Below are 25,523 nucleotides of genomic sequence, written 5' to 3' on the forward strand. Positions count from 1 at the left end.
GTCTGGAGGCCCTGCATCTATCAAGAACAGAATGAAATCAGTCTGAAGCTCCTCACTCACCCTGGGCAGCTGGCTGGCAACAGCCTCAAGCACTTGGTGCCAGTGTCAAGTGCCAGCAGCTGATCAAAGAACAGAGGGCAGCCTGTGGCATTAGGAAGCAATTCAGAAAGAAAGAAAAAATTCAATTGTAGTTCAAGAGCAAATAAAGGAGATTGTATAAGCAAAAATTATATGACTAGACAGTAGTTTGGTCTTGCCTTCATAATAAAACAGAGCATAACTTTGTTCCATACCCTTGTGAGCCCCCTCGCTGTAGGATGCTGCTAGTGTAGGCAGCATCCTAACTAGGACAGAACCTCATTAGTGAATAGAATGATCTAAATGCAATAGATTTTGAAGCTGGAATGTTACTAAGCTAACAAAATACTTTTTATATAATACAAATACAAATATTGAGTAAAATATTGCACCTGCTATTGTTGACTATTTGAAGCGCATTCTGGGATTTTTAATCAAAAATTATGAAATTAATTTATTCTCATTTTTACTGAAAAAAAAAAAAATCTTAAGTCCCAAGAATTGATTAGTCTATCCTGTTTTCAGTTGATGAACAAACAGGACATGGTAGCGTGCATTCCATCCAATAAATCGCAATAAGACTGCTTTTTTATTGACATTTTTAAAAAATAAACCTTTTTGGCACATTTTAATGTGGTGTGACAGATCTCTGTAGCACCTCAGTTCAAGAGAAGCAGCATGAACTATCAATCTCCTCCACTTTAATACCACTTACGACGTGAAATAAACGATTTAAAAGATGCAGTATAACTTACCCAAATCTGTATAATGTCTCATGTAATCGCTCTGTTGTTTCAGCTGTGGAAAGACCTCAATAAAACAGCTTGTAAACAATGTCACATAACGTCACATTTACCTCAGAAAAAACATATTCAGTGACCATAAGCTCATTAGTTTGCAAGAAAAATCAATTCTAGAGGAGCATTGTGCTATATACTGTATGCGCACCATATTTATTAGTTTTTTTCAATATTTAATGCATGTTTGAAAAAATCCGTCAAGTTATTATGACCGCCATAATTTAAATGTTTATATTTCAGTAGAAATATAATTATATTATTGTAAAGTTAGTATTATAACTTTATTGAAAATATTGAACAAGTCTTTTGTCACTGTATTACTTGAAATTGATAAATAAGATTGAAATAAGATAAATACGCAAGACTCCAAAACATTGCTATGGTTACCACAGTGTCAAGAGTCGAGTTCCGAACACACGGAACGATAATTTAGGGTACTCCCGAAATTGAAATGTGGTTGTCACTTCTAAAACTTTACAGTGTACTTCCAGAAGTTGTTTAAAATATTAAATGAAGAATTTTACAGGGAATAAAACAGACACTTTAAACCAGACTGGACCAATGAGATTTAACTGATGGAGGTTATTGCCTGAATGTGCACATGAATAATTAATGCATTCAGTCTTTAATGATTAATTTATGAGTCTCAATCCATAGTATCACAGGTCTTTGCCCTCAGGAAGCAGTGCAGTGGTGCAGAACAGAAAGCCGACGGTTCCTGCTTACGTGACATTTATTTTTGATATTCAATTGAACAATCTTGGGGAAACTTACAAGGGCTAATCAGCTTGATTAAAAAGTACATGCATAACTTACCCAATAAAGAAATTACAACCCTAATTTTGTTAAACAAATTTTTCAGAGTGACGCAAGCTATATCTCTAAGGAGGGGGGGGGGGGGGGGGGGGGGGGTTAAATGGCAAAGTTAGATCAAGGACAAAAAAGATGACATTTCTGAGACAGCGGTCCAACAAAGAAAGTACAAGGGCAATCTTCTCTGTCAGACTGACAGATCTTAGTTTTTTTTTAAAAGGGTCAGATGTGACCCAGAATGTCTTGCATATGACAAATCGAAACTCAAACTACACTAGGAGTAAAGCGTAAAAAAAAAAAAAATATGGGAAAAAAAATTACAAAGCAAGCCAGGACATTTCACCTTTAATGAAACAACTCCTAACAGAGATAGCAGATAACATCAGTGTTAGTCTAGGCAGTTCTTCATTGTCTTCCAATCCTAAATTGCTCGGTGTGTCCCAGTTCTGTCAGGCAAGGTTTCACTCAAGATTTACATAGGTTTGGAAAAATCCTAGATCACAGCAAATGCTCTTTACCACATCACTTCAGCCAAAAAGCATCACATTTTAAATTACAGTATTTGTCCATTTTAGTTGGTTTGCTGATCTACGAAGAATTTACATAATAGCATCTTTGTTGAATAAAAGTACTGACACAGCCATCTACGGACAATGAAGCTCGAGTCCACATTGGCTAATCATTTTTTTGTTTTACTCACCAGACTTTTTACAGGGAATGCAAGAAAAATGTATATATGTGTATATGTGTGTGTGTGTGTGTGTGTGTGTGTGTGTGTGTGTGTGTGTGTGTGTGTGTGTATTATATATATATATATATATATATATATATATATATATATATATATATATATATATATATATATATATATATATATATATATATATATTCAACAGTTTACATAAACAATAGAACAAAGATTCAAATGAAATTAGTGTTTTCTCTGGTTTTTGTAGTAGATCTAACAGTAGTTGGATACAGATAAAGTAAAATAGGTACAGAAAGTAAATCAAATGAAAAATAATAGCATATTCTTCACCAAATTAAATATAGATGAATCCTTAAAGTTACAAAAGTTGTTCAGTAAGAAGCGGCTTTCTGTAGCCTGGTCCTACCAGACTCTCGTACATTTAATTTGTACAGAGAGTCTGGCCACTATCCGCTGACAAGCATTAACTTCCTTGAAGGCGGGTACTCTGTTGAAGTTTAAAGCTATTGGATCTGCCCAGAGTCAATCTATTTCTGCCATTATCAATTGCTAGTTTGGTTGTGACAAATAAATAGCATTCACCTTAGACAACTCCTTCCCCACTAACGGTGCGGCTTTTATTTCTGGATATTCGGCAGCGTTGCCACAATGGACCGAATAGCTTTGCTTGCATCTTTCTCTACCAATATTACTGAAATACAACTCAAACTACAACTCAAACACTGCTTGCTGATTGGACCAGTTAAAATTTGACTGGAGAAACCCGGCCTAATTGGGACAGTGACCGGTCTATCAACTCATGGCCATTGAGAAGTCCTTTTTGTCAAGCCCTGTATATAGATCTGGTGCACACAATTTACTAGCCATTGGCTAATTAAAGATTTTTTTCACCTGGCATGAAATTGGGTCACATATGCATGTGATTTGCTTGCATTATAGAGTGATGTGACAAAGTTACAATAAAACGGGTCTCCTTTTATGCGTGTATGCACAATACAGAAATTACACTGTGACTGCTTTGTGTAACTTTTAAATATTAATATAATGTTATATTAATTATAAAATATACTATTAAACGGCACAATATTAATACTAGGGATGGTCTGGCCAATCAGCTTCAAAAATCCTGATCTGAGCATCCCTGGTAAATAAAATAAACTCAAAAGTTTCAGTTGTCTAAGGAGTTACTAGGCTGACCAAACACTGACTGCTCCAAAGAATAGTACATCTTAAACTTTTTAAACATTGCATGTACAGATTACAGGACAATGGGAATGCCTTGAAAAGAAGAATGCAGATAGTCTGTTTTCTCTATTAAGATTCAAATATTTCAGCACAAAATTTTCACAAAAAAAAAAAAAAAAAGAATTATCTATATAAAACTAAGCCAAATTTTCAAGTTGTATGTCATTAGCCCAATCATGACTCGTCAAACAGCTTAACACATACAGTGTGACCTTGTTTGACCCACCTCTACATCAAAATCCAATTAAAGGTGTAAGAGATTATCTTACTCGGCACATACTGTCTGAAGCCGTATTGTTCACATTACTAAGCAATGCGCAGAAGTGAGCAGCAATTTGCCAAATGGTGAGGACATTTTTTTCAATATTTATTCCACGTCCTCAGTCTTTTGTCTAATTAATAGCAAATGTTTTTTTTTCTCCAGTGATCATCACATAGGGAAGTCAGAAAGAATATCCTTCAAGAAGCTAATGGAAGTCATTTTTGATGACAGCTTGTTGTAGGCTATTAATTCTACTGTACCAACACTGATGCTAAGATTACATTCACAGGTCAGTGGAGAACATACTAAAGAAAACAAAAATGGTAGTGTGCATGCACTTCCTTTTGCATTTCAGACAAATTAGAGTTAACAGGAAGAATGAGCTGTCAGAACTGAGACTGAAGATTCTCCAGAAATGAGTCATCCCTCAAATTGCTCTTTCCCACAGCTGGAGCATCAAGCCGTATGCTTGCTGTGCTTTGGAAGGTTACACTGAATATGACAATCAGAGAGGCAATTTATATCAAGAGTGATTTCAGGAGATCAAGGCAGGAACAAGACTGTTTGAATAAATTAAAAAAGGTCCTTTAAATAGCAACAGGTCTAGTGATACAGAAGAAAATCTTGTGCAAACAGTCTATGCCTTTCATGAAATATCAATATTCTACAAGTGCCAATTAAATCAAAATATATTATTTGGACAACTTAACTACAATATTTTCACAGTACCTTTTTGTTTCTTATGTTTGGTTCTTAATTCCTTTCTTACAGTGTGTAGACACGCTCAAAGGAAACGGCAATAAAAGGTGCAAACATTCCCAAGGTATCAGAGTTTTATGCAGGAGAGCTCCTCAGCACACCATGTTGCCAATTGAATACCGAATGAGAACTCCTTTTGTCAAGGCTTCCTCATTATCCCCCATTGTAGGAATTCCCTGGCTGTTCTCCAACAACCTCTCTCAATGTGGGAATTGTTTATACGCAAAGAATCCAATAAGAAATTCTAAAGCATCTCTACATAGTGGAGACCAATGGAGATGCTTTCCATGCTCAGCGCACATGCTCACTCAGCTAGAGTGTGGAGGTCAGGGGACGGACCAATGCATGAGATTCAAGTAATTAATGGACATGTGACCTGAAATGACAAAGCACTCATTCCCGCACAATGCGTCCTTAGCCCTCGGAGCTGGGGGTTAGAGTTCAGCCAAGGCTTTGTGTGTGGCAGCGCTGATTGTCAACAGACAACGAATCCTTTGATTGAACTGCAAACTTTTCGGTCTGAAAGGATGAGTAGGGTTTCGTTTGCCAAATGTACAAGGTTATGTAAGCAGTAGGAACATTTTGAAACTTTTAGGAAAAAAAACAGCTTTTTTTAGGTTGCTGCAGAATATTGATGGGGATTTTGTTAAATAAGTACCTCAGAAACTATACACTACTGGTCAAAATATTGAAATAACTTTTCAATTACATTTCAAAATAGAATTTATTTCTAATTTGACAAAGATTTTTCAGTAACCATTACTCCAGTCTTCAATATGCTAAATTGGTGCTGAAGAAATAATTGTTATTATTACCAATGTTGAAAACATTGCATTTTTTGTGGAAACCATGAAACACTTTCTTTAGGATACTTTTGTGAATGAAAAGTAAAAAAAAAAAAAAAAAGAATTTAAAAAAACGACAAGTTACATAATTTTGATATTTTTTATATATATATATATATATATATATATATATATATATATATATATATATATATATATATATATATATATATATATATATATATATATATATATATATATATATATATATATATATATATATATATATATATATATATATATATATATATATATATATATATATATATATATATATATATATATATATATATATATATATATATATATATATATATATATATATATATATATATATATATATATATATATATATATATATATATATATATATATATATATATATATATATATATATATATATATATATATATATATATATATATATATATATATATATATCACACACACATACAGTCTTGTTCAAAATAATAGCAGTACAATGTGACTAACCAGAATAATCAAGGTTTTTCGTATATGTTTTTATTGCTACGTGGCAAACAAGTTACCAGTAGGTTCAGTAGATTCTCAGAAAACAAATGAGACCCAGCATTCATGATATGCACGCTCTTAAGGCTGTGCAATTGGGCAATTAGTTGAATTAGTTGAAAGGGGTGTGTTCAAAAAAATAGCAGTGTGGCATTCAATCACTGAGGTCATCAATTTTGTGAAGAAACAGGTGTGAATCAGGTGGCCCCTATTTAAGGATGAAGCCAACACTTGTTGAACATGCATTTGAAAGCTGAGGAAAATGGGTCATTCAAGACATTGTTCAGAAGAACAGCGTACTTTGATTAAAAAGTTGATTAGAGAGGGGAAAACCTATAAAGAGGTGCAAAAAAGTATAGGCTGTTCAGCTAAAATGATCTCCAATGGCTTAAAATGGAGAGCAAAACCAGAGAGACGTGGAAGAAAACGGAAGACAACCATCAAAATGGATAGAAGAATAACCAGAATGGCAAAGGCTCAGCCAATGATCACCTCCAGGATGATCAAAGACAGTCTGGAGTTACCTGTAAGTACTGTGACAGTTAGAAGACGTCTGAGTGAAGCTAATCTATTTTCAAGAATTCCCCGCAAAGTCCCTCTGTTAAAAAAAGGCATGTGCAGAAGAGGTTACAATTTGCCAAAGAACACATCAACTGGCCTAAAGAGAAATGGAGGAACATTTTGTGGACTGATGAGAGTAAAATTGTTCTTTTTGGGTCCAAGGGCCACAGGCAGTTTGTGAGACGACCCCCAAACTCTGAATTCAAGCCACAGTACACAGTGAAGACAGTGAAGCATGGAGGTGCAAGCATCATGATATGGGCATGTTTCTCCTACTATGGTGTTGGGCCTATTTATCGCATACCAGGGATCATGGATCAGTTTGCATATGTTAAAATACTTGAAGAGGTCATGTTGCCCTATGCTGAAGAGGACATGCTCTTGAAACGGTTGTTTCAACAAGACAATGACCCAAAACACACTAGTAAACTGGCAAAGTCTTGGTTCCAAACCAACAAAATTAATGTTATGGAGTGGCCAGCCCAATCTCCAGACCTTAATCCAATTGAGAACTTGTGGGGTGATATCAAAAATGCTGTTTCTGAAGCAAAACCAAGAAATGTGAATGAATTGTGGAATGTTGTTAAAGAATCATGGAGTGGAATAACAGCTGAGAGGTGCCACAAGTTGGTTGACTCCATGCCACACAGATGTCAAGCAGTTTTAAAAAAAACTGTGGTCATACAACTAAATATTAGTTTAGTGATTCACAGGATTGCTAAATCCCAGAAAAAAAAATGTTTGTACAAAATAGTTTTGAGTTTGTACAGTCAAAGGTAGACACTGCTATTTTTTTGAACACACCCCATTCAACTAATTGCCCAATTGCACAGCGTTAAGAGCGTGCATATCATGAATGCTGGGTCTTGTTTGTTTTCTGACAATCTACTGAACCTACTGGTAACTTGTTTGCCACGTAGCAATAAAAAATATACTAAAAACCTTGATTATTCTGGTTAGTCACATTGTACTGCTATTATTTTGAACAAGACTGTATATACACACACACATATACAGTGCCTTATTATTCGGCCCCCTTGAACCTTTTTTGACCTTTTGCCACATTTCAGGCTTCAAACATAATGATATGAAACTGTAATTTTTTTTGTGAAGAATCAACAACAAGTGGGACACAATCATGAAATGGAATGAAATGTATTGGATATTTCAAACGTTTTTAACAAATCAAAAACTGAAAAATTGGGCATGCAAAATTATTCTGCCCCTTTACTTTCAGTGCAGCAAACTCTCTCCAGAAGTTCAGTGAGGATCTCAATGATCCAGTGTTGACCCTAAATGACTAATGATGATAAATAGAATCCACCTGTGTGGAATCAAGTCTCCGTATAAATGCACCTGCACTGTGATAGTCTCAGAGGTCTGTTTAAAGCGCAAAGAGCATCATGAAGAACAAGAAACACCAGGCAGGTCCGAGATACTGTTGTGGAAAAGTTTAAAGCTGGATTTGGATACAACAAGATTTCCCAAGCTTTAAACATCCCAAGGAGCACTGTGCAAGTGATAATATTGAAATGAAAGGAGTATCAGACCACTGCAAATCTACCAAGACCTGGCCGTCCCTCTAAACTTTCAGCTCATAAAAGGAGAAGACTGATCAGAGATGCAGCCAAGAGGCCCATGATCACTCTGGATGAACTGCAGAGATCTACAGCTGAGGTGGGAGACTCTGTCCATAGGACAATAATCAGTCATATACTGCACAAATCTGGCCTTTATGGAAGATTGGCAAGAAGAAAGACCTGAACACACCATCCCTGACTAGACAAGTGCAAAAAGGGCACTTGTCTAATCAGAGGCCAAAGGGGCAGGTGCTTGAGCAGCACTTGGGGACAATCTGACTGACTGCCAAATAAAAGTATTAATTCTTTCAAAGTAAAATATTTACAGACCAATTTACAGAAAAATAAATAAATTCATAATAACAATAATGATAATGTATATATAGTATATAATTAAAGATCGAACAAAGCCCATTAGCCCTGAGAAACAAGGTTGACTTCTGCAGGTTTGTGATGACAAAACATGATAAGTAGCACATAGCTGTCACATCAGTCAGCTGGTGCTTGCCCTTACACACGCATTTAAGCTGAGTATTCACAATGGTTAATGAAACCGCACTGCAAAGTGCTTAGAACGCTTCTCTCTCCATCATGACATGGACAAAGTGTTGTAAAAGCTAAACACAAACAGGTAAACAGCAACACTAATGAGCTCATGAGTTGAATCAGGTGTGTAAGATGAGGGAGACAGGCCGTTTCTCAATATGCGTACTTGTCTGTACTTGTGTTCTCGTGGACTTGTGAAACGTCATCATTCGCTGCCCAAGTACTGTCCCAATTCAAAGTTCACATCTAGCCAAGCAGGCTACGGTTAAAATCCCTTTTATCGAGGTTGCATTAAGAGGAGACATCCTAGAATGCATCTCGCACCGACCAGCAAGCCTCAATAGCGGATGAGAAACCCAGCGTAATTTAAAAATACTACTGTTAACTGTTCATGTGCCAAAAAATATAGTTTTAAGACGGTTTCAGGCGAGAATATACTTGTTTAATGATTAAATATGTGGTTTCTTTATAAAGAGAGTGCACATTTGTCAATTTTATCTGCCGTTTTGTGAGATCGATCAGTGGGTGCTCAGCGCTCGTAAACCTGCCGAGAGCACCTTTTTCTCAGCTAGACCTTCTGAAGTATGCCGCTGACTCTGATGTGGTTAACCATCAGATATCGGAAACATGAGAAAAAAGGCAGGGGTTGTTTTTTATATTTCGTTTTGTTATAAATATACATACATAATTAAGGTATGAGTTGCCTAAACCACATTTGTGTGGCTATAATACGTTTAAGATTTTTATTTTTAATGGAAAAAAGAGTGGCGGTTTATGACAATTTCATTTTATTGTAGCCTAAAATTATGTTGTTTTTGTTTTATGAAAAGAAAAAAAGAGGCAGCTTGTGTTTTATGACATATTTCGTTTTACTGTAGCCTAGAATATACGTTTCTCAATACCAAGTATGCAAACTTCTGACTTGCCAAGTTCGACTGGAGATTCAACTCCCGAGGACGGCAGGACAAGTTAAGTAGACTGATCTGCTAATGGAACAGCAGCGTTCTTCATATTGTCACTGAAGGTGTAGGCCTATAGGCTATATGTATATTTTAGGCTACAATAAAACGAAATATATGAAACACCACTTTATTTATACTCTTATATCAGTGTGATCAATGATATAAGAGTATAAATAAAAGCATGGTATAAGAAGCTATACAGGAATTAAAGCGAACAATCCAGACAAACAAAGTTATGCTATCTACAAAGGTTAAGTTAAATAGCTTATAAATTTAAAAAAACTTCACTCTGCCATCAGCCAAAACGATCTGTCAGGGAACAAATAATAGATTAATGAGACCAAAGTTCCCACGTTAGATCTACACAAGACAAAGTATATCATGTTTAACCACCACAGTAACATCAGAACCAGCACCAAACGTCAGAAGGTCTAGCCGAGAAAAAGATTAAGGTTAACGTGCGCTGAACACCCACTGGATCGACTGGATCTCACAACTCCGAAAATGCCAGATCAAATTGCCAAAAAGGCACTCTCTTTATAAAATAGACGGAAGTCAGCTAGAATATTTTAACCTTACATGTAAAAAGACAGCAGTAGGTGTATTAGGATTCTGTCACTTTAAGACTGAATACACCAATCCAATATAATGATATACAAGTGATAAAATTTAAATTCTCTGATGGATAAACATATCAATTTAGATGCTAAAATTATGTAACGTGTCGTGCAGCCCTAACTAAGAGAGATTCATTTTTCATTTAAAATGATCTAAGGATACTAAAAAATAATCAAAACTTACTAGCTTTTATTTAGAGCATTCATTTCAGCGAGCACTGAAAAAAATGTACAGTGTCACTGGGGTGGTACCCTAAGGGACAAAAGTGAAAAGGTACATTTTTGTACCTTACTTACCTCTAAATGGTACATATTAGTACCTTAAAAGGTACATATCAGTACTTTAGGATTGCGTATTAGTACCTTAAAGGTACAAGTACCTTTTTTTCTGACAGTGAAGGGGCCCTACAGAATTTAAAATATGCTGGAACGCAAGTATGAATGGCTGAATTTTAATAAAAGGGGATCCTCCTCTTGAAACAAGTGACATCTGCCGATATTATAAAAAAGAAACAATTGAGGGAGGAAATGTGAGGCCACAATGCATTAGAGAGCCAAGATAAACTGTGATAGTACACTTCCCATGTTCTATAGTGATGCATTGCTTCTAATACTTCAACATCTAATAGGAAGACTAATCACACATCTGGATGGAATATGTTCCAAAGTCCAGTCCATTCCATTTCTCCATTAAGAGTAATTTGTGTAACATTTTGTAATCACCTTCCAAATAAATATGCATTCAATTTGTAATCATGAAGGGAGTGTCTTCACTGGTTATGTAGGTCGGATATCAATATCTCATCCCGCACTGCCTATCTGAGTTAAAGAAGTAAAGAACAGAAGAACTAATGAAATCTGACTTTTATCTTATGCCTTATGGAAATGAAAATCTTCAACTGTGCACCACAAAAACTATTTCCATATGAGAGCTTTACTGTGAATACTTTGCTTTGGACCAGATGGGTTCACACAATAACAATTCAGTCGAATCACATTCAGTCAATTGTACAACCTATGTTTACAAGTAAGGCTGTTATCAGTTTGGATGCTTTTCCCTTACCTTCAATTATATCATCATTATGGCATTAAGCATTTTATGTTACTGGTGTTATCAGAGTTGTAGTGCAAAATGATTTCAAACAGTTATGCATCATTGTTCTCCAAATCACTGTTAGAATAGCATGGAATTTGTATGCTAATCGATGCAGAAAATTAGAAAGATGAGAGGTATATGAATGGGATTCTACCACTGTGCCAATCCATAACAGTTCATCGCTCCAGCAGCTATTCGCATCTTGATGACATAAAACATGTGCGATTCAACAGGAGCGCGAATGTAAAGCGCGGTACCAGACAGAAAATAAGGTAAAAAGATTTAGAACCATGCGGCACAAATACAGGTCACAGCAGGCACCAACACAGAAATTAATTCTGTTGAATTATGGGTAGTTGACATAGAATTTTTAAATTCATCAAGATTTTAGGTTGATATATACATACAAGGATCATAGGTCCTTTTTGACTTCATAAAAATTATTTGCATATGCAAAACATACAATTGTGAACTCACATGACATGTATAATGTTTTAAAATGAATTACATCACATCCCATAACAGGACACGTCTTAAAATCGCATGTCAATTGCCCATGTTCCTCTTTACATGCTGCCAATAGGAGTGTCAGGAAATTGGATGTTGGCCTCATAAGACTGCTCAAAAACAAAATGAATGAAAGCTGTATCACATTACAGGCCAAAGCCTTAGCTATACATACATATTGCAGTAATTATATCACCAAAATCAATATTTTGAGCACAGCCCAAGAGCACAGAGCTTCTTTAATATGCACACAGATGCCTCCAGCTGATTCTACAGGCTTAATGTCAAGTCTGGGAATCTTTTAGAGGCTTTAATATAATTTAGGATTCACACCGTTATTTTTCTAAAGCAAAGTGGCCAAGAGGAGAACATTTTTTACTGTCTAACAGGTGTACACCAACCAGACAACTGAATTCAGTTTAAAATATTGATTCGTGACTGCAAAGCCCTTTCAGAGTAAAAGGGAAAGCCAGACCTGAATGTAAAGTTGCTACATGAATTCTCATTAGTCTAGACCAGGGGAAAGGGTCGCAAGGAAATATCTGTGTCTGTGGAAAATATATATATATATATATATATATATATATATATATATATATATATATATATATATATATATATATATATATATATATATATATAAGGATGAGGGCACACAGATGATCATATTTGGGGGTCTTTGGCATCTAAATTATTGAAATCCTCTGGTCTAGACCAAAGAGTAGACATAAAACCTTAATTGTATTGTTTTAATTTGTGTCAATCTGTGCACCCGTAACCAAAATAAATAAATAAATAACCCGATCGTCTATAGCCATATCTATTCATGAAACATACCGTCTTTATGAATGGCAATTCCTTCGACACTGTTGTTCGTATCTCTCACCTTAAGGGGCCATTACACGGTAATAACGAGCGACAGAAGTTTGTACACCCTTATGCTCCTGGATAAACAGTCTACCTCCCAGCGAATATACTGTGTAAATCAATAACATCTTAATCGATTTTCCAGACACACCAGTATATTGGCACTTCATATTGTAAATCGCAGAAAATAGAATCCTGTAAACAAGCTGAAATGCACAGCTATGTAGGAGTTTATTATAGGAAAGCACGCGAATGCACACGCGCGCGCATACATTCAAGCCGCTCCACTTTCCCCGCTCACGCAGGCGTTTCACTAACAAGTTATGAATAAATATAACGGTATCCCGCTATGTTTAGGTACTTACCGATTATAGAACGCTGTAAATGATCGAGATAATAAATATTGGGGTGTCAATGTGGTTCAGCACCGCTCTCTCCAGTGATCCTCCACGAAGACCGCAGAAAGCGAGCCGAGAAACCCGGTGCCAGAGAGTCGCATCGTGAAATTAAGAGATTTACTCGAAAAAGACCGAAAAGTCCACACGAAACTGGATTGTGCTGCAGAAAATATACCTTCAGAGAGATGAAATTATGAAGGTTCATTAAAAATCTTCTTGTGGTGAAAGGGTTTGTCGAGCTAGCTTTGCAGCTAGCTGTAAACCAACCAGCTGTTCGAGCGGCGTTCCTGACTGAACTTTAAAAAAAAAAGACTAAATATGTGACTTGACCTGTCACGTATCTGATGTCCATTTTAATGTTTGCGAATGTACGAAGAGTGGTATGCTGTCCTGTCGGCTGAGCCACGCGTACCGCCACTTGCCACAGAGACTTCGGCTCAACATTCAAAAGCGTGACCGCGCAGTGGTATTCCATGCGCGTCACCGTGACCACATAAGCGCGATTGGCGCAGAAGTCCAGCTGATTTTATCAGGGCACAAGCACTGTATCGTTAATTTTTTTCCTTTTACGTGTATTTCTTGTTAGGGCTCGATGTATGAATTTTTAGAATTATAAAATTGTCGTACGGTGCTCATTCTCTTAAAATGTTGACACATAAGAGTAGTCAGTCTCTGACTGTTAGCCTACATTACATTATACATTAATTAGAACTATGCAAGACATTGGTCACATAGCAATATGTGCATTACAAGTATAAATTATGATTGTAATAGCCTACAGAAATTGTATTAGGCTACACTCACGGGGCTGTATTATAGCCCTATCCGTAGGCAACTACAGGGGCAAATCAAACACACACACTGATTCTTCTGAAGTAGGCTATTATGGGACCAAACAGACAACAAACCCGAAGTAATAGCCTGCTATAGGCTATACGAAAAAAATTAAAATATGTAGCCTATTATAAATAATAGCAAATCGAATTAACTTATTAAATTAATGAATAAATGAAGCTTTAGAACCGATCTCCAGCTCCATCTATTGAACTGTCAGGGCAGGCAGGAAATCTTATGAATAACCTAACCTTATTTGCACATCAGACATGTATTACATGTTGAATCAAATTTAATTATCACATGTTGCAAATATAACCTACTCACAAAAATAAATAAAAAAATATGTGTATTGCCAAGTTAAACTTAGTAAATCGTTGGGGAAAATATGTTCAGGACTTTTATTTTGCATGATTTTTAAAAATGATTTTGTGTTGAGCGGTAGGAACACAGCCTTTAAACTTTATATATATATATATATATATATATATATATATATATATATATATATATATATATATAAACATTGTCCTTCTGTCAGGACATTACTACAAAGTTTCTTGAAATGATGCATCATTTTATTTTTTATTTTATTATTGTTTTTATTAAGTTGAAGGTTTTATCTTTATAAATTATGCAATTAGGGTCTGAGAACCTGCTTTAGTGTTTAGGACTGATAATGACTGATAATATTTCATTGTTAAAACAAATTAAATAGAACAATCTTGTCTGTCCTGATGTAAAATAGTTTAATATTTCTATTATTTTTTTGGCACATGTTTCTTACACCAAAAGATAACAGGTACAGTAAGGTAAATTAAAAAAAATAAAAAATTACAATAGCCCCCAGTCTCATATACATAAGCAAAGCTCACACAAATCTGCTGTAATTTTCTTGTCTCTTTTATTATCTCAAAATACAAAACATTTTTGAAGCAGGGGGGAAAAATACATGGGTCTAGCATCTTAAAATGTCAATGAGCTGTACCAGCACTGGGTGATGTGAACCGAAGTGATGATGGTGAGGTCAGTATCTTCTACTGTTAGTCTTTTTTTCCCTTTTTTTTTTTGTTTTTTTTGTTTTGTTATTACTGCAATTGTTTTATTATATACTTGGCAGCTCTGCTTACTGTATCTATTCTATGTGAACTATATGTAAAATCTATAACCTTAGTCTTGATGAGTAAAGCAACTCTGATTCTCTTTTTAAAGCAACAACATCCTAGCATCATTTCCTTGCTTCATTCATCTGAGGTTGTGTATCTGTAAGTCAAATTAGATCTACTGGAGAACGAAAAACAGTTCCAGTCAAAATATCGATTGGAATCTGAAACTCATAACATAAGGACAACCATTAAAGAACGGTGCAATTAATAAGAGCACTGTACAAGAGATACAAGAGAGGTAAGCAGAGTTAACCCTATGGGTGCCGCTTGAAATTTCATTTATCTGAAACATATGAAAGCACATCAAAACAATACAGCAAAGCTATTGAACAGCAGTGACAACAATACAAATGGGAATAAATGATACAGAACAAAGCAGATTCCCACATTCCTTAATATGTTGTTCGACATTTTAGATAACATTCATCCTGTAATGCAGAATTTTAAAAAAATGACACACTTGAAAACGTAGTTCAGCAAAAAAATGAAGAATGTATCCTTTACTCGACCTCAATTGTCAAAGCTCAAATATCATGACAACATCAAGGTGAGTAAATGATAGCAGAATTGTATTTTTGGGGTCAGCTGTTCCTTTAATGATATTGAAATATCACATATATGCTCTCAGATTGCAATGTCATGTTTAACTCCTTTAGTTTCTGAGGCAAATGTTGACAGTGTACAGCATATGGATAGAAACCCACATCAATGCAAAATAATGGCACATCAGTACCACTTGATTGACTCTGAATGAGGTCATATTGTGATGTGCAAATCTGCAAATGATTCTATAAATGAAATTAAGAGACAGTGATGGTGCAGACATTACATCAACATACATGTTGAGGCTACCAAAAGGGTTAATATTGTTGTTCTACAGTTAAATAAATATACATAAATAAAAATATAAAATGTAGGCCAACAACAAAAACGTTGATTGACAAATAAAAACCAAATAGAATTATAAAATATATATATATATTTTTTTTTAAAACTGGCCAAATCGAAACCAACAAAACTATTTTGAACCATAGCTATAACCTCTCATATTTCAAGCGTGTTTTCCCAAGGTGTGTTTACGTCAAGTCTCAAAGCTCGTCTAGTTTTTGGTAGCACATTCATGTAACCAAGCACACTTTTCAGGTATTAATGTGTGGTTCTCTCTCCTTTTCTTCGTAAATCTACAGGAAAGATCGCTCAGTGATGATACATGTGAGGCGCAGAGTTGTCTCCGGTCTGGACCACAAAATAGATCAGCAATAGCACCAAGTCATGATATGTTCAATGGTATGGCTGCTTACACACCACACTGAGGTCTCTAGAAAATGTTACGGTATACATAGAATACATACCTACTACAAAAGCAGTTTGCATCATCTGCTATTTCGCTAATGACCACACCTTGCTACCAGGAGCATCTAACAGCAGAAAGAACATATACTGTGTTTCTCCATAAACAAGACAGCTAAATTAGAACAAATCTTCTCGGATTTTCTCGCAGTACAAAATTAAAGATTCCCCAATTCACCTTTATTACGTAACTATAAATATCTGTTATTTATACATACAGTACACTGTCAAAATATTTCTACTGGTACAGTCTGTTGACTATAAGAATACAGAATACATATATCTTGGACTGTGCTGCTATACATATTGCAGGTGCCACACACCCTACCCCCAACAACATACCGTCAAACGCAATTTTAGTCAGCAGACACAAGATCTTGTGCTGACTGGTCAAACAGCACTGTAGCTGGACTATGTAACAAAAATCCATCTCTGCAGGTATATTGAACTGCATGATTAGACTCATCAGACACACCGAATTTAGTAAATGGTCATGGTCATTGTGAACAGAAATGTGCGAGTGATAGATTTCTATATGTGGCAAATGATCATGACAATATACGTATTCCACATTGTTCGTTTTACATTAATGAGGTTTTCTGAAAATGAGCACGAATCATTTATGAAATAACATTCAGCGCGTGCTTCCCCTGAAAATGACGATGAAACACTTTAATATAGGTTTTATCTGTCACTGTACATTGTGTTGTCACATTTTTTTCTTTATATTTGATTTTGTATTGCTTGAACCAGAGCTTTAGATGAAAATGAAACAGAAAATGGCACAAAAAAAGCAAAACAGTAGATATCTCCATCCATTTTGGTTTCCGATTCTAATAGCATGTGTGGCTTTTAATCATTGTGTTTTATAATATATTCCATCTCTAATAGTTTTAAAGATATCTGAAAGTGAAGGCCTGCTACATGTTTCCATAAACTACTGACAGACCATAAGTGATCACTCATCCATTAACAACCACAGTGTAGCACAATCTCATTTACAAAAAATATATATTGCATGATTTGCATTTTTTTTGTATTTACACCTTGTGTGTGTGTGTGTGTGTGTGTGTGTGTGTGTGTGTGTGTGTGTGTGTGTGTGTGTGTGTGTGTGTGTGTGTGTGTGTGTGTGTGTGTGTGTGTGTGTGTGTGTGTGTGTGTGTGTGTGTGTGTGTGTGTGTGTGTGTGTGTGTGCGCGCGTGCGCTGTGGAGCTGGTGTCCTGATAAACCCTATGTGTTTCCTGCAGGCTCATGGTGCACTAAGTGCCACGTGAGCAAATGACCGCCACACTCCCTCTCATCCTCTACATTGTGCTGATTCCATGCTTTCTCCCTCTCAATCTGAGACTGTGTACCAAAACGATGAGCAGCATGGTAATTAATATGCTCTTTGTATCCCTGATAAACTATAAGAGGTCATTTTTTGAGAGGTTAACTTGTAGGTTAGTTTAACTCATTAGTGGCATCATCAGGAAAAGTGTTGTACACTTGCACAAAAGATCTGCAACTGTCATGAATAGACACAAATGGAAATAAATGAACACACATTATGGATCATTTTAGGGGGTAAAGCATTCTGAATTTCATCCACTCAGACTATTTAAAATGTTGCTTAAGGCTGTGTTGGGTGTGCAATGCATTGTTTGTGTCACATTATCTTTGAAAGTGCACGTGAAATAATGTCATTGCTCTATTCAACAAACTATCAAACATGTTCCTATTTCTTTTAGGCCGATGAAGAAAAATGACATTTAAAGGCACAATATGTAAATTTCCGCCACTAGAGGTCGCTTATACAAGACAAAGGTGTAGCTTGAAGACACCTTGATTTTGTAGAATCATGGGAGTTGTTGTCTTCACCTCTGCAACTGGTAGGGAAGAATCCGGTGGGATATTAAAGATTTATTAACGTTACTGTAGTATAAAGCAGGGTGGGGCTGAAAGCTGTTGGAGCGGAACGAGGCCCCTGGAGCGATTGCTAATGAGAGACGAGCGTGACACACGGCCCGACAGCGGTGGAGCTTTAATTATGCCGCAGACGAGCGCTTCTGCTTCTTCCGGTTAAGCGTATGTTGAGTAACACAGCTCTGTTTTATCAAATTAGATACATTTGTGTGAGCGGAAAGTTATGTTATAATGCTACTCTATGCGTTCACTCTGTAGCTTCTATTAGACACTTGTTGTGTACTGCAGTAAGCTAGATCGATATTAGGCATGGAAAAACATGGTACTTGCGGTAAATCAAGAAAATAAGACTAACTGTGTAATGCTGTATGATTAGTTTTCTGTCGATGAATGCATTCAAAAAGTTGCTCACCTGTCTAATAAAACACATAATATATCAAATCATCTTTGGTGTTTCCATGGTTTCTACAAAATAAAACCAAGGATTTTATTTTTCGTTGAAATCGAGGGTAACGCGGTTATGATGTCATTGATAGGTGATGCACAGACACATTCCCAGTATTTCTCTGGATTTAAACATTTTGAAAACATTGGGATAATAAGTCAACAAAGTATAACATTGTTCTAGTGGTTTTTGGACATTTGAATCCAAAAGTCTTACATATTGTGCCTTTAATGTCATAACCTTTGAGGTAAAGGGACAGTTTACCCCAAAAAAGTTGAATTCTTTCATCATTTGCACAGCCTTATGTTGTTCCAAACCTGTATTGTTTTTTGTTCTGTGGAACACAAAAGAAGATATTAAAAAATGTCTCATGGGGTTCAATGTTGTTTTGACTTTCATTGTGTTGTATACTGGTATGAAACGACATGAAGGCGAGTAAATGATGATATAATTATGTATCTTTAAGTGTCTCTCCCATAGTGAGCCTTTAAATAACGGTAATAAATATAATTATATAATAATAATTATTATTTGTGTAAGTAAATAAATGTCATATCTTGTTCCACTCATATTATAAATCATTAATTAAGTAACATTCAGCAAAATCATGCTAAAAAGGTAAGAAATACTTATTATGTAAACATGTGTATCTAATAAAACAGGGTTAGACTTAAAAACTTCTCTACACATCTCTAAACATAATTTCCATCCCAAACATTTTAGCCGTCTTTACTCCGACTGGAAGCAAACAGCTAAAGTGCGTACCAATGGTGGCATAAATCAGCATTCAAACATCTTCTGCAACCAAACAATCAACAGACCAGCTAAATCCAGTTTGCCTAAGTAAAGCATCATTCAAGATAAATAGTAATATTCAGGTACTTGCCAGTTCTGCAAAATCCGCACTTTCTACAAGAAAGTTGCTTTGGTAAGCAAGTGTCTGCTCAGAACATAAATGTGAATGTGATGTAAACATCAGAATAAAACAAAATGGAAGATGCAAAGTGAAAAATGCTGCTAAAATATGAGATGATTTATTCACAATCAAAACAAAGGAACAGAGATTTACTAAGATGTTTTTATTTAAAAATTATGCACCTCAGAAAATGATCTGGAATGGAAAAATGCTAAGCTGTGATGTTTTGTCAAAAGTAATTATATATTGTGTGGATATAAATGGCATATAAAGGCAGTACAGTGTAATAAATAATTCAACTAATGCTTGAATGAATCTCTACCATGGCTATAATGCTACTAAAAAGACAAAGGTTAATTTTGTCAAGAGTCTGTTACAATGAATCTCATCTTACACCGCCCATGAGTCAAATCAAGTTCGCATTAATCACCTCTCAAAATCCCCAAACAGCTCATCTATCTGGCCACACTAGAGTTAGCCAATCTGTTCAACAATTGATGCTACAGTAGCAGAAGTTCTCCTGCAAAGCAGAATTTGAGCTAGACCGGTATCCTTTCGAGTTTAGACATAGAAAACTTTCATCATTAGAAACCGACAAAACAAGCTGCAAATCCAATGTGAGAGTGAATGTAAGTGGACTGAAACATTTACACCACGTAAATAGCTATTTTGGCTCAAAAATGCTCTCATGCATTCCAACCCTCATGAAAAAGTAAGATTAGAAACTGAATCCAAAATATGACAATATGTTTTATATCAATATATTCTGTTACGTGCATATATTGGCCAATTTATTCAAAATTACTAAAATTTTATAATACATTGTGCAATATATGCTATTATATTATATACAGTTTTTTTTTGACATATTACAGTACATTCCTAGCATTTTGGATATTCATTTCGATATTATTCTCTTGTATGAAGGCTTTAAATAAAAAAGGAACACAATATTTAGATAATTAAATAGTTGTATATCTTTTAGAAAGCACCATATTTGACAATTGCCCAGTGAAATGGATCAAAAATACTTAGATAAGCACATCTCCCAACTGAACGAGATGATCAGTCGCCTCTACCTATAACAGTGTCTCGTGACACATCTAACTTTAGAATAGAATACCTAACTTTAGCAAGTAGGTCTCATCTAATCTCATTACTTGATTTACAAATAAAACAATAGTTACAAGTATGAATGCTCAAAATGTAAAGCCATTCGACACAACGCACAAATGAGACGGCTCAATCACAGTTCGGCAATCTGAGCAGGTCTCACGGCACGACTTTAAAAGAACACTCTGCCATTTTTAGAAATTGGGCTTATTAAACTTCTTTCCTACATTTAGATATGTGGGCAAATGCCTTTTTGTCTCAGTGCATGCATTGTTTTAGTTTGGTAGGGTCACCGCTAGCTTAGCTTAGCATAATGAATGAAATCCTATGTTGCCAGCTAGCATGTCCCGAGTAAAAGTGATAAAAATAAAACACTTAATTTCTTCTTGTGGCCTGCGTATTCATAACGAGTACGAATAGCGATGGAGATTAAGACTAGGCGATTTCGTAGGCAAATATTGACTTGGGACTATATTATGAGGAAGCACAGACGAAGCACTGTTACTTGGGCGCAGATATATCACGGCTCATCCTCACGTCCTCTTGCTGTTGAGCGATCGCAATGTGTTGCGTGATATCTGTGCCTAAGTAGCAGTGCTTTGCTTTTTTTTGGATCACTTTTTTAATTGGGACATGCTAGCTGGCAACATAGGATTCCATTCATTATGCTAAGCTAAGCTAGAGGCGACCCTGCCAAATAGAAACAATGCATGCACTGAGACAAAATGCATTTGCCCACATATCTAAATGAATGTAGGAAAGAAGTTGAATAAGCCCTATTTCTAAAAACGGTGAAGTGTTCCTTTAAGTAAAACGTGTCAAGCTCTGAATCGCTAAAAGCTTAAAATGGTGTTCTCTTCAACAATCAATCCCCTAATCCAAATCTGCATCTTCCACAAAGGTTGACCTTTTTGATGGTCTGTCATGTGTAAACTAACGTTACATCCCGACAAATGAAATAATCTTCACCACACGGCAGCTGCAGCTACAACATTGCTTCCCTTTACCAATCAACTTGTATGCTCCACAGCTCTCAAAACAGCAGACCAACGCTCGCTGAAGTTTAACGCTCCGCTGGTAAAGTATGAATGCCACTATCATTGATGACCCTCAAAACGCCACAGCAGATTGCAAAGGGACGGTCACAATAGCAAAATTTGGGCGAATTCGCAAGGGAAAGGGGCCATTGTCCATTTCTAAATTTCTACAAACAACAGTAGATGTGACCGCACTTATCAAGGCTTATCAGACAGATGCAGGATGGTGTTACAATCCTAAAACATCAAATACTGAGGTGTTCAGGAGACAAGGTGCGGTGACATGAGCGAAATATCGCATATAAAAAAGTTCCATTGTCTATAGTGTGGTGATGAATGAAGCACATTTCACACAGAAGTAACTTTCAAACCCAGCAGCTTTTTTGTGGGGAAATTTTTCACCCTTAAGAGAAATACCCAATCGCACAAATTCCCATTGACTACTGTGTGAGCGATGCATAATCGCTACACTATTGATAATGGACGCTTTTATGCTCATGAAATTGTGTCGAAACTTCGCTAATGTGACCGCACTAAAAATGCAGCAGCCATTGTCTGATGGAAGATCACATTAATGATATAATATTAACAGAGTTCAGTCTGAAGACTTTTGATAGCACCTTATGTAGGCTGTTAAAATGCCTATAATGTGGTGATTGGCCAATGGGAGGGGCTAAGCAATAAACCACACCCCCATAACCCATTTAGCCTGCGCTTTGGAGGTCAAGGGTTAGACTTCACTTGCTTTTCGATTTAAAAGCGTTTCCCAGGCTGAAAAAACAGTACAACATTCAGCCGTTTGATGCATTTTTAGACAGTTTTCAAATGTACAAGCTGACTGCACATCTGTACAAGTGATAAGACACAGAACATGCCACCTCTCGTCTGACGGCCATTATATCCCCCTTTGACAATGGCTAGCACGCTAAAATGTACATTTGCCCAGGTATGTCTGTTTAGACAGTGAAAATACATGTCTTTCTGTAGAAAAGAAGCACCGTTGGATGATAGAAACAATAAAAACCTTTGGCCGCTGGGAATAGCCCTCTCATCCCAAAGAGATTTCCCCCCAATGGTCTTCACAGAGGAGAGAGACAGGCGCTGATTTGCCGTTTCTGGTTTAACCAAAGAATAAAACAAACGAAACAAAAAAGGCTCGATAACGGCCTACAAAGGCAGTAGATTTCTTTTCTTTTTGTCATTTAAACAGAAAAACCCTAACAAACACAAAAGGAACAAGCATTTAGGAGCCCTATTAAGGCTGACGTATGCCTTTTTTAATGTAAGGGGGCATCGCATATTGATGACAAAAATACTATAGTATATTATGGCACAAAATCCTATCCTCCTCACAGTACAGTACACTTTATAGTCTTATTGATTAAGGAAGCTGTAGTATTTTTGGCATTACTATAGTACTTTCCAAATATAGCTTGATAAACAAGAGAAGTGAGGTTGGTGTAAACTAAAAATGTCACTCACAGTAGACACCAAGGTTTTGCTTCAGTGCTTCAAGTTTGTGTTCAAACCTGATACAGCAGCTTCTGTAAGTACTCGTATGTTTATCAAAAATTGCATTGGAAAAAATGTTCCCTTATTCAAGTGGTTGCCGTTGCAATCCAAGCCTGCGTCTCTGCCTGTACTGTCTCTTTAACAGATGTTGTGCTTTGTAAAAGAGCGTTTTTCCCTTAAACATGGTGTATCAGTGTTAGTATGCAAATAGAGACACTAACAACATATTAAATGCACACATAATATGTCTAATAACGTCGCTATAGTGCCTTTAAAAATTTGAAACATTACTTTGCTAATATACGTTACAAATTCATATGCTACAGTTCAAAAGTTTAGGGTCAGTAAGACTTTAAAGAAATTAAATATTTTATTAAGGATGCATTACATTGACCATAAGCAACAGTAAAGACATTTATAAAGTTACAAAATTATGTTTTTTTTAACTTTCTATTATAAAAGAATCCTGAAAAAATGTATCACGGTTTCCACAAAGATATTACACAGCACAACTGTTTTTAACAATATTTTTCTTAAGCAGCAAATCAGCATATTAGAATGATTTCTGAAGGATCACATGACACTGAAGGATGGAGAAATTATGCTGAAAATTCATCTTTCCCATCAAATAAATATATTATATATCAAATATACTACCATAATAATAACTGAAAAACATAATTTCAAAATGTTATATTTCCCAATAGTGTTGTTTTTACTATATTTGTGATCAAATAAATGCAGCCTTGGTGAGCATTAGACTTTTTTTCAAAAACCCCAAACTTTTGAACAGTGCTATACATTTTACTTTACATGAATGGTTTGCTAATCTAAATTTTTACTACAAGAATATTCTGAAAATACAAGAATATTCTGATGGCTAACTACTACTGTGTTAGTCTTGTGGTGATTTTAAGCAATACCTGTGAGAACCCTGCAGTCTATTGCAAGATACGGTTGAGACTATCGGCACAATAAAACAGAAGCTTGACAGCTGTCCTCTTATCTGACTCACCGTCTGATAAGAGCCACTAAATCCCAAAGATAAGATGAAGCATATAACATATTTTTTGATCGATCTTTCTGAATTTGAGGTAAATGAACTGGAGCAAAACCTTGGAACACAAGTATTCTCTTGTGATACATTAAGTGTAACGGAACAGAGAAGAGGAGTAAACCATTGGAGTCGGTGTGGACATGAAGACGTTGGCTGGCTGAGCGAAGGTGGAAGGAGCTCAGAGTTTGGGGAGAGCGTGGCCTGTAATATCTGGGACTTCAGAGGAGAGTGGCGTGGTCTGGGTCTGCTGTGTCCATACTAGCCAAAATGGCTTTCTGGTCTTCTCGGGGCGGGCGACGGTACAGCAGAGCGGAGAAGCGGGCGTACGGGTCCTGGCGAGTCAACTTTTTCTTCTTCTTACGGAGGTAGAGAGCTTCTTCTGGTTGGAGGACCTGAGAGGTGTGGGGCTGCTGGGTCTGAGAGGGAGTCACACCTGTATTGAGAGCAAGACAGAGGAGCACAGATGAAAGTGAAGAGAGAGATGATAACAAAATATTACAGGTCTCTCTGACTGGTCATAGCACCATCCAGATGTCATATGCCCTAAAATGTGTCATAGCTCATGGCACCGTTGTATATCAGACAATTCATCTCGTGACTGAAACCTGTACTACTTTCATGTCTTGTTTAACGTCACGTACTTGCTCACTTCTGTACAAATGCAACTGGTGCCATCTTGCATCATGGTTATCGACTGTAGTGAAAATGACCAGAAGATTTAAGTTCCTTTTCAGTCGGTCACGTTCAACGTACGCTGGATGTACTGACGAATCAGGATACTTCTATAAGCCCTATCAGCTTTGAGATATAGAAAACGGGCAAATGAACATTGGCGTGCATTCTTTGCACAACACACCCCGCGGCGCGGAAGCAATCGCCACGCACTGTTGTCATTCACTTCGGAGCCGAATGGCATTGATGAAGCATTCGACCGCCTCTACTGAGACATCAGCGAGAGAGAGAGAGAGAGAGAGAGAGAGAGAGAGAGAGAGAGAGAGAGAGAGAGAGAGAGAGA

The 25,523-nt window shown here is 36.3% G+C and overlaps 2 protein-coding genes across 12 annotated transcripts in view; both read right to left on the minus strand.

Annotated features, from left to right (window-relative positions):
- arhgap32b (Rho GTPase activating protein 32b) overlaps positions 1–13,624 on the minus strand; it is a 119,076-nt gene extending 105,452 nt beyond the window's left edge. For 3 of the 4 annotated variants that reach the window (XM_067424307.1, XM_067424306.1, XM_067424303.1), the window contains exon 1: positions 13,141–13,624. The gene's annotated coding sequence lies outside the window, so the exon portion shown is untranslated. Of the gene's footprint in view, positions 1–60; positions 215–13,140 lie in introns of those variants that run through there. The other variant, XM_067424305.1, reaches the window with a different exon arrangement.
- A 1,268-nt stretch (positions 13,625–14,892) lies between these two features.
- Positions 14,893–25,523, minus strand: part of igsf9bb (immunoglobulin superfamily, member 9Bb) — a 157,933-nt gene continuing 147,302 nt past the window's right edge. For all 8 annotated transcript variants that reach the window (XM_067424458.1, XM_067424456.1, XM_067424454.1 and 5 more), the window contains one exon: positions 14,893–24,941. In XM_067424458.1, coding sequence (XP_067280559.1) covers positions 24,727–24,941 — 215 coding nt within the window. In that variant the 3' untranslated portion in view covers positions 14,893–24,726. The remainder of the gene's footprint in view (positions 24,942–25,523) is intronic.

Source organism: Pseudorasbora parva, chromosome 18, assembly GCF_024679245.1.
Source record: "Pseudorasbora parva isolate DD20220531a chromosome 18, ASM2467924v1, whole genome shotgun sequence".
In the NCBI taxonomy this organism is placed as follows: domain Eukaryota; kingdom Metazoa; phylum Chordata; class Actinopteri; order Cypriniformes; family Gobionidae; genus Pseudorasbora; species Pseudorasbora parva.